This window comes from Microcaecilia unicolor, chromosome 2 (assembly GCF_901765095.1).
Source record: "Microcaecilia unicolor chromosome 2, aMicUni1.1, whole genome shotgun sequence".
NCBI lineage: Eukaryota > Metazoa > Chordata > Amphibia > Gymnophiona > Siphonopidae > Microcaecilia > Microcaecilia unicolor.
In genome coordinates, this window is record NC_044032.1 from 250,698,339 (window position 1) to 250,711,555 (window position 13,217).

The 13,217-nt window shown below is 44.2% G+C and overlaps 1 protein-coding gene across 1 annotated transcript in view; it reads left to right on the plus strand.

The window, feature by feature from the left end:
• The window catches only part of LOC115461978 (mucin-19-like), a gene marked incomplete at its 5' end in the record, with an annotated part of 73,199 nt that extends 60,455 nt beyond the window's left edge, over positions 1–12,744 (plus strand). The window contains 3 exons of the mRNA XM_030192028.1: positions 11,225–11,283; positions 12,274–12,422; positions 12,689–12,744. Coding sequence (XP_030047888.1) covers positions 11,225–11,283; positions 12,274–12,422; positions 12,689–12,744 — 264 coding nt within the window. The remainder of the gene's footprint in view (positions 1–11,224; positions 11,284–12,273; positions 12,423–12,688) is intronic.
• Positions 12,745–13,217: the final 473 nt, after the last annotated feature.

The following is a 13,217-nucleotide window of genomic DNA, read 5'->3' on the forward strand; positions in this document are numbered from 1 at the left end:
TTTTTAAGATTCTTTCACGCTAGTCAACGTGGCCATGTAACACTTGGCATTTTTTAAATTGAACGTTTGGTTTCATGTTTCAGGCAGACTACATTTAGGGGATCTTTTACAAAGTGGCAGTAATCCCCATGTGGGCTTACCGCACACTAAAACGGAACTATCGCCAGACCAACGCAACCGCCGGCGGTAGTTATGGCTGGAGCGTGCGCCATTTCCGGCACTCATGGAAATTTTTTTCCCTAAGTGCGGCACTAACCCAGGGGTAATTGATTACCACTGGTTTACTGTGGACCATTTTTTTTTTGGGGGGGGGGGCATTTAATCCCTTAATGCACTACTTTGGGTTTGTAGTTTTTAATATAACTCTTTTCCATTACTAGTTACTTTGAAGCATACTGTTTAAACAACTTTCTCTGAGGCACCTAATAGCGTCTTTGTTCCATCATGGGTTTCCAGCTTATTTGCATGTTGTTATTATTGTTTAATATAATAGTAGCTTTTATTTATTTTATACGTGTAATTAAACTCTGGAATTCATTGCCAAAGAATGTGGTAAAGGCGGTTAGCTTAGCGGAGTTTAAAAAAGGTTTGGACGGCTTCCTAAAGGAAAAGTCCATAGACCATTATTAAACGGATTTGGGGAAAATCCACTATTTCTGGGATAAGCAGCATAAAATGCTTTGTACTTTTTTGGGATCTTGCCAGGTATTTGTAACCTGGATTGGCCACTGTTGGAAGCAGGATGCTGGGCTTGATGGACCTTTGGTCTGTCCCAGTTTGGCAACTTATGTACTTCATGTTTAAGCACTTTTATTCACCATGTCATTGCATACATGTGTGTTTTTTCACCACGAGACTATTCATGGCAGTACCAAAAGTTTTCACGTTTGGAGCACTCGTGGCAGTATTTTTAACTTCTCACGGCAGTAATTTTTTATGGCAGTAGCCTTTAGTATCACCTCTATTCTACATTAGTATTTTCTGTTGTGTTTTTTCACACATTAGAATTTTGTACACATTAGAATGTTTAATATTTTTATATTGCATCAGGTTAATATTAGTTGATAATAGAACTTTGGCGTTTTCTGACAGATTGTTTGTTTTTACTAATGGTGGCAATAGGGCATAGATTTGTTTGTTTTCCTTGGTCCATGTTTGAGACTGTTTTACTTTTAGTTTCTATTCACAATATTAGTCTGTGTTTTTTTTTTATGTATATGCTATTCTAGCCATATCTACAGATTAGTACTTTTACCTTTCTGCTCATATCTATAGATTAGTAGTTCCTTTTTTCAATTTTTATGTGTCAACAGTTTTTATTGAAAACAGTACAAACTTTTGTCAACAGCAAATATTTCGGACATTACAACAACCAATAGCATTCTATCATATTCCAACACCAAGCAGCTCGGTCATACAGCTTTCAACGTGCTTTATTAAGTCTGTTATCCAACCCCCCACCAAACAACCCTAACCACCATCCCCTTTCCCAATCCCTCCTCTCCCAACAGCTCTCCACCCCAAATCCTCCCCTTCCCTCCCACCCTCTCCCCTCCCATGGAAAACTCTCACCCATTCACAGGAGGAATTGTCCCAACATCCAGCTTTAACATAAAGTTCACAGCACATTAAGTACAAAGCTCTTACTCTTAGCTGATAAGGTATCTATATACTTCCCCCAGATCTTTAAAAATTGAGTTTTTCATTTTGGGGATCCCCTAGCTTCTCTTGCCTCCCATATCAGGAGCTGGTGTACCAGATTTTGCCAATACCAAAATTCTGGCACCACCTCTGATGTCCAGCACTGAAGTATACATTTCTTTGCTAACAGACACCCCTTGCAAAAGAGCAATGTTTCCTCTGAAAGACCCATACACATCCAATAGCATCTGAGAGGGGGTTCCCGCTACATCACAAGACAATAGGATTGACAGGTAATTAGCCACTTTGATCCAAAAACATTGAATGGTTTCACAGCTCCAAAAAGCATAATAAAATGTATTTTCTGCTCTTTTACATCAAGGACATAACGAATTCTGTGCCCACCCCCAAATTTTGCTAATTGGACTTGTGTGAAGTAAGCCCTATTGTTACAAGAGAGACATTTTAAACTTTATTTATTGCAGAGAGACATTACTAAATCTTACACATAAACTGATACCATTACACTATGAATTACTCAAAAGGCACATTCCCGATATTGGGCCCCACTAACTAGTTTTGCAATGCCCTTCACTTGCCTGTTAATATCCTAAGTTGATAAATCTACTCCCAAATCTTTCTCCCACAGTTCTTTAACTGGTTTCAAGTCTTTAGTCATTCCCAATGCCCCTAAAGCCTTATACACATCAGAAACTGATGGCTCATTATCTGAAATTTCCTCAAAAAAGTCTTTCAATTTAGATCCCGACCATTGTTTCAGTCTCTCCCCGTCTAGGGATTGTATAAAATGTTTCAATTGGCAGTAAGCGAAAGTATCTCCCCACTGCTGTGCCTCATTACCTAAAATTTGCTCCTGCGGTTTTATTTGTCCATCTACCCCCAAAACGTCTTCCAGGCATTCCAATCCCCTTTCTTCCCATCTTTTAAATGCTGGATTCTCCAAACCTGACATAAACCTAGGATTACCTCGAATGGTCATTAATTCCGTGATTCCCGTATCCACTTTCAAACATTTCCCCAAGAACTGCCAAGCATCTCGCAACGGGATCAGCAACAAACTTTGTCTAAGGCATCCAGGAATCAGAGATCTTTCCACTTGCAGCAGTGACACCAAGCGGTAAGGAGCATAAAACGCCTCTTCCATCTCTAGGGGGGGGGGTATATTTATTTGAATCAAATAGCCAATCTCTAATATGTCGTAACAAACATGCCATGTTATATAACTTCACATTAGGCAAGCCTAATCCCCCTTGTGACCAGCCCCCCCACAACAGCTGATATTTGGTTTTCGCCTTCTTGTTTGCCCAGCAAAACCTCATTACCAGCCGATAGAAACTCGTCAGATCTCTGTTCAACAGCCGAAGGGGAAGAGTTTGCATTATGTATAACCAGCAAGGAAGGATTACCATACGTATGAGCCCCAATCGACCTATCAGAGAGGGCGGCAATGCATCCCATTTCTCCAGTTGTTTTGTTTGCGACAGTAACTGTTGTACATTAATCTTATAAAGGTCATTGGTCTTTGTGGTCAACAAAATACCTAAGTATCGGAAGTGCCCACTCGCCTACCGTAGGGGGAAGGTCCCAGGCCAAGTTCTACCAGTTACTTCATAAGTAGCCAATGCCTCCGATTTTTCCAGGTTTAGATTAGAACCAGAGTAATCACCAAATTCCTTAAATACCTCTAGTAGAGCTGGGAGCGACACCTTTGGTTGTGTAAGCACAACCAAAAGATCGTCAGCGAAGGCTGCCAGTTTAAACTTAACTGTGCCCAAATTTACTCCATGAATAGCTGGGTTAGAGTATACATCTCTTATTAGTGGGTCCAAATACAGTGCAAACAATAACGGTAATAAGGGGCATCCTTGACGGGTACCTCTCTCTATTACCAAATTTTCGGAACAATTACCATTCACCACAACTCTCGCTTTCGGTGAGGAGTAAAGAGATCTAACCGCTCCCAGAAACCATCCATTAAATCCATATTTTTCCATTACTGTAAATAAAAAATCCCATCTTACGCGGTCGAAAGTTTTTTCGGCATCAAAGCTGACCATGAGGGCCGAGCTATCCCCCATACCGATCTTCTCTAAAGAAAGTAAAAGCCTCCTAAGATTCTTTGAAACAGCTCGACCCTTGACAAAGCCCACCTGTGCTTCATGTACAACTCTCGGCAGTACCCTGCTCATTCTATTTGCCAGTATCTTTGCGAAAATTTTTACTTCACAATTCAACAATGATTTGGGTCTGTAAGACGCTGGCAAAGTGACATCTCGTTTAGGCTTCGGAATCAGTATAATGCGAGCTATATTCAACTGGACAGGTAGCGTCCCTTTCTCCACCCATTCATTATATGCATCCACCAGTGGTGGAAGAATAGCCTCTCCCATCATTTTATAAAATTCTACTTTCAGCCCATCCGGCCCAGGTGTTTTCCCTGATTGACTGCTCCCAATTGCCCATCTCACCTTATCGATAGTTATAGGAGCATTGAGCTTTTCTCTCTCCTTATCAGTCAGTCTTGGAGAATCCAAAAATGGACACAAGCTGGTTTCAATTTTAGCGCACGTTTGTTTTCCAGCCCCTTTAAAAAAGGCCCTTTTTCCTAGCCATGATAAAAAATGGCCCAGTGCATGCCCAAAAGACATGCTCACAGTACTGCAGCCACTTGTTACCACGGCTTAGTAAAAGAACCCTTCTATTGTTTAAGATTTTTATTTTTATCATTTTCCAAGATTGTTGTGTATCTTAAATGATCTAAGATTATTTTGCTTAAATGATTTAAGATTATTATTGTATTTGCTGTCAATTTTTTATTATTTATTTATTTATTATTGTTTGGACATTATATCATTAGTTTTTGAAGATTTACACTTTTACTCTTTTTGTTTTTAATTTTATATATTTGTTATTTGCTGATTTATATGAATATATATTTTTTATTTGTAGACTCCTGAGGCAGGCCTTGTGGCTGAAACACGGCTTATGTTGAGCCATTGATACCTACAATGAGTCATTGAGGGGCATTTACAACCGGTGACGCCCATCTCTAAGGGCGCCGTGAAGAGGCGGGGCAACCCGTACTATCGAACGAGGTGGGCGTCCATCTTTCGTTTCAATAATACGGTTGGGGGCACCCAAATCTCAACATTTAAGTCGACATTAGAGATGGTCGACCTAAATGCTGAGATCGCCGGCTTTAGAGATGGGCGCCCTCAGTTTTCGCTGATAATGGAAACCGAGGGCGCCCATCTCAAAAACAAACAAATCCAAGGCATTTGGTTGTGGGAGGGGCCAGGATTTGTAGTTCACTGGTCCCCCTCACATGCCAGGACACCAACCGGGCACCCTAGGGGGCAATGCAGTGGACTTCACAAATTGCTCCCAGGTGCATATCTCCCTTACCTTGTGTGCTGAGCCCCCCAAGCCCCCCCCAAAACCCACTCCCCACAAGTATACACCACTACCATAGCCCTAAAGGGTGAAGGGGGGCACCTACATGTGGCTACGGTGGGTTTGTGGTGGGTTTTGAAGGGCTCCCATTTTCCACCACAAGTGTAACAGGTGGGGGGGATGGGCCTGGGTCCGCCTGCCTGAGTCCACTGCAGCCACTAAAACTGCTCCAGGGACCTGCATACTGCTGCGATGGACCGGAGTATGACATTTGAGGCTGACAAAAAAAGTTTTTAAAGTTGTTTTTTTGAGGGCGGGAGGGGGTTAGTGACCACTGGAGGAGTAAGGGGAGGTCATCCCTGATTTCCTCCGGTGGTCATCTGGTCAGTTCGGGAACTTTTTTGGGACTTGCACCTCAAAAAAGGTACCAAATAAAGTGGACCAAATTCTTGCCAGGGACACCTTTCTTTTTTCCATCCGAGGGCACCCATCTCTTAAGCACGCCCCTGTCCTGCCTTCGCTACCCTTCCGACACGCCTCCGGGAACTTTGGCCGTCCCTGCGACGGAAAGCAGTTGAGGGCACCCAAAATCGGCTTTTGATTATGCCAATTTGGGCGCCCCTGAGAGAAGGACGCCCATCTCCCGATTTGTGTCGAAAGATGGGCGCCCTTCTCTTTCGAAAATAAGCTGGCTTGATATCTACAATAAATTGTTGCACTGCACCATTTGCTTTCTGACTTTTTTGTCACCTTTACTATTTGTTTGTTTGTATGTGAAGGTTAGTTCTTTTGTTGGTTTATTCTCTACTCCCTTCATATCATGGGTGTCTACATGGTTAGCATATGCTGGAAATGCTAGCACACCTTTGTAAACAGGGCCCTTAATTATATTAGGACTTATTGGCTTCTTCCACTCTTGTGAACATTTTATAATACACATAACAGGGTACCTCTGTTTAAGTGCCCCAATGCTGCATGGGGATCACCTATTCACTAATAGCATCTGGGTGCCCCTATTCTGTTTTACAATACTATCATGATTATAGAAATCTAGTATAATAAACCCACATTGATGTGCCAATGGAAAATTGGGCCACAACTGTCAAACTAAACTGAACTGAGATAAAACCAAACTCCTGGTTTTATTCAGACAGCACAATCCCACTACTTACCAAAACCTCATAAAAGATGAACAATTTTACATTATCTTACACAAATAAAAATACTAGGACTCATTCTCGACAAACATCTGACCCTTGAAGACCAAGTTGCTGCAATCATGTCAAAAAGTTTCAAAACACTATGGAAACTGAGAGGAATCAGAGGCTATTTCCCCAGACAGTCATTCTGTCTTATAGTACAGATGCTGTTATTGTCCCAACTAGACTACTGTAATGCAGCATATGCAGGCTGCAAAGAAAACCTACTACGATGATTGCAGCCCATCCAAAACACAGCAGCAAGATTGATATTCAAAAAGTCGAAATATGATAGAGCAACCCCACTACTCATAATGCTACATTGGCTCCCAATCAAGGCCAGACTATTTTTCAAAACCAGCCAGTCATCTTCAAAATACTGTTTGGCATGTCACCAGACTAAATGCTAGACATAATCAAATTATCACCAAGAAATGCAAACACAGGAACCAGAGGTTACCTACTACTTCACCTGTCCAACTGCAAAAACATACTATACAAGTCAACATACACGGTGGGATTAGCTACCTTGGGTCAAAATGGTGGAGCTGAATTCCCATAGTGTTAAGAAGCATCATGAACTACCTCCAATTCAGAAAAGACCTAAAGACTTACCTCTTCAGGAAATTCTATGAGTAAAATATGCACTAATCATTCTGGAACAACAATACACAACATAACCCTAACTGTAACACATCTTTTCATTTAAGAAATGAACTAAGACATATCTTCTCAAGAAGGCCAATGACTATTCCATACGCACTGATAGTGATCTTGCCCACCACTGTAAAACACAGCATCATACAACCTTGTAAATGTAATTGAATCAATGTAATCTCTAACAAGTTAAATGTAAGCCACATTGAACCAGAACTCGTTTTTGGATAGTTGTAGCATACAAGCAGTGCTTTTTTTGTGCCGGTACGTGCCGGTATGGTGAACCGGCACCTTTTTCGTCCGTCTGATGGTGTGGTGTGCTGGCTCTCCTCCCTTCCTCCCCGAGCTGAAGGAGGCAACGGATTCTTCGGGGCAGGCAGGTAAGATCCCCAGTCTTGCCTGCCCGCTGCCGGCGCTGACCCTCTCCCGCTGGGGATCTTTCCTGCCTGCCCCGAAGAATCCATGACAACCTGGGTGGCTGGGGGGGGGGGGGCGAGGAGAATCGCTGGGCATGGGTGGCTGGAGGGGGGCAGGAGAGAGAGGACAATCGCTGCTGGGGGGGCAGGGGAGAGAGGACAATCGCTGGGCATGTGGCTGGAGGGGGGCAGGGGAGAGAGGACAATCGCTGCTGGAGGGGGGGCAGGGGAGAGAGGACAATCACTGGGCATGGGTGGCTGGAAGGGGGCAGGGGAGAGGACAATCGCTGCTGGGGGGGCAGGGGAGAGAGGACAATCGCTGCTGGAGGGGGGCAGGGGAGAGAGGACAATTGCTGGGCATGGGTGGCTGGAAGGGGGCAGGGGAGAGGACAATCGCTGGGCATTGGTGGCTGGAGGGGGGCAGGGGAGAGAAGACAATCGCTGCTGGAGGGGGGGCAGGGGAGAGAGGACAATCGCTGGTATGGGTGGCTGGAAGGGGGCAGGGGAGAGAGGACAATCGTTGCTAGAGGGGGGGCAAGGGAGAGAGGACAATCGCTGGGCATGGGTGGCTGGAAGGGGGCAGGGGAGAGGACAATCACTGGGCATGGGTGGCTGGAGGGGGGCAGGGGAGAGAAGACAATTGCTGCTGGAGGGGGGCAGGGGAGAGAGGACAATCGCTGGTATGGGTGGCTGGAAGGGGGCAGGGGAGAGAGGACAATCGTTGCTAGAGGGGGGGCAGGGGAGAGGACAATCGCTGCTGGAGGGGGGGTAGGGGAGAGAGGACAATCACTGGGTATGGGTGGCTGGAGGGTAGGCAGGGGGAGAGGAGGGTTGCTGCACATGGGTGGATGGAGGGCAGGGAGAGAGAAGAAATGCTGGACATGGATGGAGGGGAGGGAAGAGTGAGGAAGGAGATGAGATGAGGGAAAAGGAAGAGAGGAGAAAAATTGCACATGGATGAAGAAAATAGGCAGAAGCTGGATCCACTGGACAGTCAAGTCTGCGGAGGACCCAGCTTTTACTTACGGATGTAGGGCAAGAAATGAAGAAGAAAGGCGAAAAGTAAAGAAATAAATGGAAAGGAAGCCCTGGAAACAGAGTTAAGAGGACAGATAGCAGCAGAATCGGCTACTGGGCCAGCATGATCAGAAAAATAGTCACCAGACAACAAAGGTAGAAAATTTTAGTGTCCGGAATATGCCCAATTTGAGAATTTACATCTGCTGTCTTATTTTGCACTAGGTATACTGGACCTGTAACAGCTTACAGAAATTAATTATAATGAATTAAAATCACGTTATTTTTTTCTCCTATACTAGTATATTATTTTCAATGATGTCTGTTTATATGCGCCATGGCTGGTATAAGGGGTGTGGCTAATGTGGGTGTGGCTATAATAGGGGTGGGGTCACATGTGGTGACTCTGCCCACAACGAGTACCGGCACCTTTTTTTGTACAAAAAAAGCACTGGATACAAGTATGAATAAGTAAATATGAATAAATAAAATGTAAGAGTGACCATTTATGCCATGTTACTGGCAGGAATAAATGGGTGTGCCTGTGTACATCATGAAATGAACATAACATAGAGGGGGGAAGTTATCAATATGGGTTGTGTTGTTTTACTGTTAACCCCAGTTATTAGTAACTAGGTCTCATAGCATAAAATGGGACCTATGCTAAAAGCACAAGTTAGTGGTAAAATAACAGTAGCCCACATTGGTATCTACACCCCCTAATATTCTATTAATTTATTTTGTTACATTCATACCCCGCGCTTTCCCACTCACGGCAGGCTCAATGTGGCTTACATGGGGTAATGGAGGGTTAAGTAACTTGCCCAGAGTCACAAAGAGCTGCCTGTGCCTGAAGTGGGAATCAAACTCAGTTCCTCAGGACCAAAGTCTACCACCCTAACCACTAGGCCACTCCTGTATGTGTAAGTTGGAGACATGCCCATTGCCCTCTCATGCTCTGCCCAGGCATACACTTCCTGGAAGTTATGCACTATGGCACTATTCCACATTCTTATAGAATAGCACAGTGACTCCCAAGTCGATCCTGGAGTACCCCCTTGCCAGTCAGGTTTCAGGATATCTACAATGGGTACACATGAGAGATTGATTTGCATGTACTGCCTCCTTTGTATGCAAATCTCTTTCATGCATATTCATTGTGGGTACATGAAAACCTGGCTGGTGAGGTATTCCAGGACCAACTTGGGAAACATTGAAGTAGCACCTCTGGCGGTTTGTCTGACATTGCTGTCTGGATGTCTCAACGCCACCTGAAATTAAACATGACCAAAACCGAGCTTCTCATTTTCCCCCCCAAACCCACCTCCCCATTCCCCCCATTTTCTATTTCTGTTGATGGCTCTCTCATTCTCCCTGTCTCCTCAGCTCGAAACCTTGGGGTCATCTTTGACTCTTCTCTCTCCTTCTCTGCTCATATCCAGCAGATCGCCAAGACCTGTCATTTCTTTCTTGACAACATCCGTTAAAATCGCCCCTTTCTTTCTGAGCACTCTACCAAAACCCTCGTCCACACCCTTGTCACCTCTCGTTTAGACTACTGCAATCTGCTTCTTGCTGGCCTCCCACGTAGTCACCTCTCCCCTCTCCAGTCGTGTCAAAACTCTGCTGCTCGTCTTGTCTTCCGCCAGGGTCGCTTTACTCATACTACCCCTCTCCTCAAGTCGCTTCACTGGCTCCCTATCCATTTTCACATCCTGTTCAAGCTTCTTCTACTAACCTATAAATGTACTCACTCTGCTGCTCCCCAGTATCTCTCCACACTCGTCCTTCGCTACACCCCTTCCCGTGCACTCCGCTCCATGGATAAATCCTTCTTATCTGTTCCCTTCTCCACTACTGCCAACTCTAGACTTCACGCCTTCTGTCTCGCTGCACCCTACGCCTGGAATAAACTTCCTGAGCCCCTACGTCTTGCCCCATCCTTGGCCACCTTTAAATCTAGACTGAAAGCTCACCTCTTTAACATTGCTTTTGACTCGTAACCACTTGTAACCACTCGCCTCCACCTACCCTCTTCTCCTCCTTCCTGTACACATTAATTGATTTGATTTGCTTACTTTATTTCTTGTCTATTAGATTGTAAGCTCTTTGAGCAGGGACTGTCTTTCTTCTATGTTTGTGCAGCGCTGCGTACGCCTTGTAGCGCTATAGAAATGCTAAATAGTAGTAGTAGTAGTAGTAGCACATAACGCACTTATATGCATTAAGGGGCCCTTTTACAAAGGTACATAGGCGCCTACGCGCATCCAACGAGCGTCCACATGCGCCCAAAACACACTTACCCGGCAGTAATTGGTAGTTGACATATGCTGACCTCTTACAGCTTGGTTAGTGTGTGAGACCTTACCGCTGTCAATAGGTGATGGTAAGGTCTCAGGCCGAAAATGGACGCATGCAGGTTTTAATTTTGCCGCACACCCATTTTCCAGCACAAAATGTGCCTTTTTTCCAGGCTGGCTGAGCAAATGAACCTGTGCATGTTCAAAACATGTGCCTACACCAGCGCAGGCCACAGTAAAAGGGCCCCTCAGTTCTGCTTTTCTGTGTAGTTACATGTGTGCAAGACATGTGTAACTGCATGTGTCCAATAATAGTATTCCTTTTAAGTGTCTTTATATATTATGCCCAAACTATGTGCCCACTTGGCCTTCCTTCTAGCCAACTAGTTATAAATGTATCCTCACAGCATTTAAAGACAGATGGTGTGCTTTCTGAGTTCCTACTTTTATTTGAGTTTACCCCCCAGGGAATTTTATTACACACCCACTTCAGTGCATAAAATACTATTCCATGTGCTCAAGCCCGCTTAGAGAATTAACCTTCATGGTTTGTTCTCATGTTCTTGGTTTTAATTTTCAGATGAATACAGTCTATCGGAACTTGCAGGGATTCCAAGATGTGGAAATTAATTCGATCAGGTACAGTGATTTCTTCACCTAAGAGAGGTTAGTTGCTTTGATAAAACCTCCAGATCTTTTGCAAAATACCTTTTGGACCCTGACTGTTCCCGAAGACACATTTTCTCCTAGCATGGTGTTACACAAAAAAATCTTTACAAACTGCCCTGCTATATCTGGATGACAAAAATAATTTAAAAAAAAAGAAAAAGAACTAGGGACTTTGTAAAATGTGTAATCCAGCCAGTGGCGTACCGAGAGCGGGGCGGTGGGGGCGGACCGCCCGGGTGCAAACCAATAGGGGGTGTTCTTGTTTGCTCTCTGTCTGTCATTTGACCTCTGGCCTGCCCAGTGCCTTCCCCTAACGCTGCACCAGCGCAGCAGCGAGCGCTTTACACCTCCGCGGCTCTTGTCTGCTCCCAGCGGCTCCTCTCTCTCACGACGTCACGTCTTCCTCCCCCTGCGGCACCCTGCACGCCTTTACGCCTTGCATTGCTGCGGTTGTGGCCTTCCTACTGCAGTAGTGTCTCCTCTGGTCCCAGGTGTTTCTGGCTCCTCACTCCTCTCTCCGTCCTAGCTCATGGCCCAACTGCCCTCTTCATTGCAGCCGCGAGCTAGCGCCTTCTGCTTCCATCAACTTCGGAAGCTTCCTGCACTGGCTGCTAGTGCACTCCTCCACCCCTGCCGGCCATCAGTCTATTGTCGGGACTCGGCAGAGCAGAAGAATCTTGGATCACATCACATCACTTCATTTCCACTTCTAGCCAAGTAATTAGGCCCCGCGGCGTGATCTAATATTTATTTATTTAAATTGCATTTTCTGCTGCTGCTAGAAGTTTGTCTGTTTCTTTTCTGACCTTTTATCTCATTTCATGATTATTGCTAAAAATAATTTTTTCATGGGGGGGATGTTAAAAAAAGGTCAGTCCCAGGTGTCAAGTATGCTAGGTATGCCACTGAATCCAGCATAGCGATTAATCAAGCTGTATAAATATCATTATTGTTATGCAGAAGTGGCAGCATTGTGGTTGATCACAGAGTCATCCTGATACTGACAAACAACCCTAATATCGCACAAGAGCTTCAACAGACCAAAGAGAGTTTACGGGAGCTGATAAACAATGCCACAGAGTCACAGGAAAACTGCAAGACAGCAAACGGTAAGTGTAATATTTGACAGGGTGTTGCTGACTCTGCTCTGGGAAACTTCAACATTGGCCCTGGGAGCAATAAACCGCGATACAGAAGGTGCTGAGAGGGAGGGACAGGCAGGGAAAGAGCAGGGGCAATAAATGATAGCCGTTTTATTGCAATCTTCTATGTTTGTAAAGTTATGATTTTTTTTGTTAAATAAGACCTATTTTTCTCTGGGTGATTTACAAAAAATAGCTTACACGCTTGGATGATTGTAATTCTCTTTATTTAGGAAGTAATAAGACTCTTATGGCTTCAGAATGCAGCAGCAAAGATTATTCTCTTTAAATATAAGGGCCCTGTTTACTAAACTGTGCTAGAGGTTTTAGCATGCACTAAGCATTAGTGTGCGCTAATCGTGTAGATGCCCATGATATTCCTATAGACGTCTGCATGGTTAGCCCGCAATAATTTTTAGCATGCTCTAAAATTGCTAGCACACCATAGTAAACAGGGCCCTAAATATGATAATTTTCTCCGCTGTTAAGATCTCTTCATTACCTTCTGGTAGCAACTCGCATTAAATTTAAATCCTTGTGTATTTTTTCCAAATATTGTGTGGGTTCTGCCCCTCTTACATGATGGTTCTACTTTGACTAAAATCTGCTTTGCATCCTAATCATTTGAATTTTATTAATCAACTGGAAATACCTGCTACTTCTATTACAAGATTGTCCTCTTCTGGTAAGAACACTTTATAACAGATCTAACGAAACATATGAATTTTATGCTACAAAATGGACTCTTCCCAAAGGAGAAAG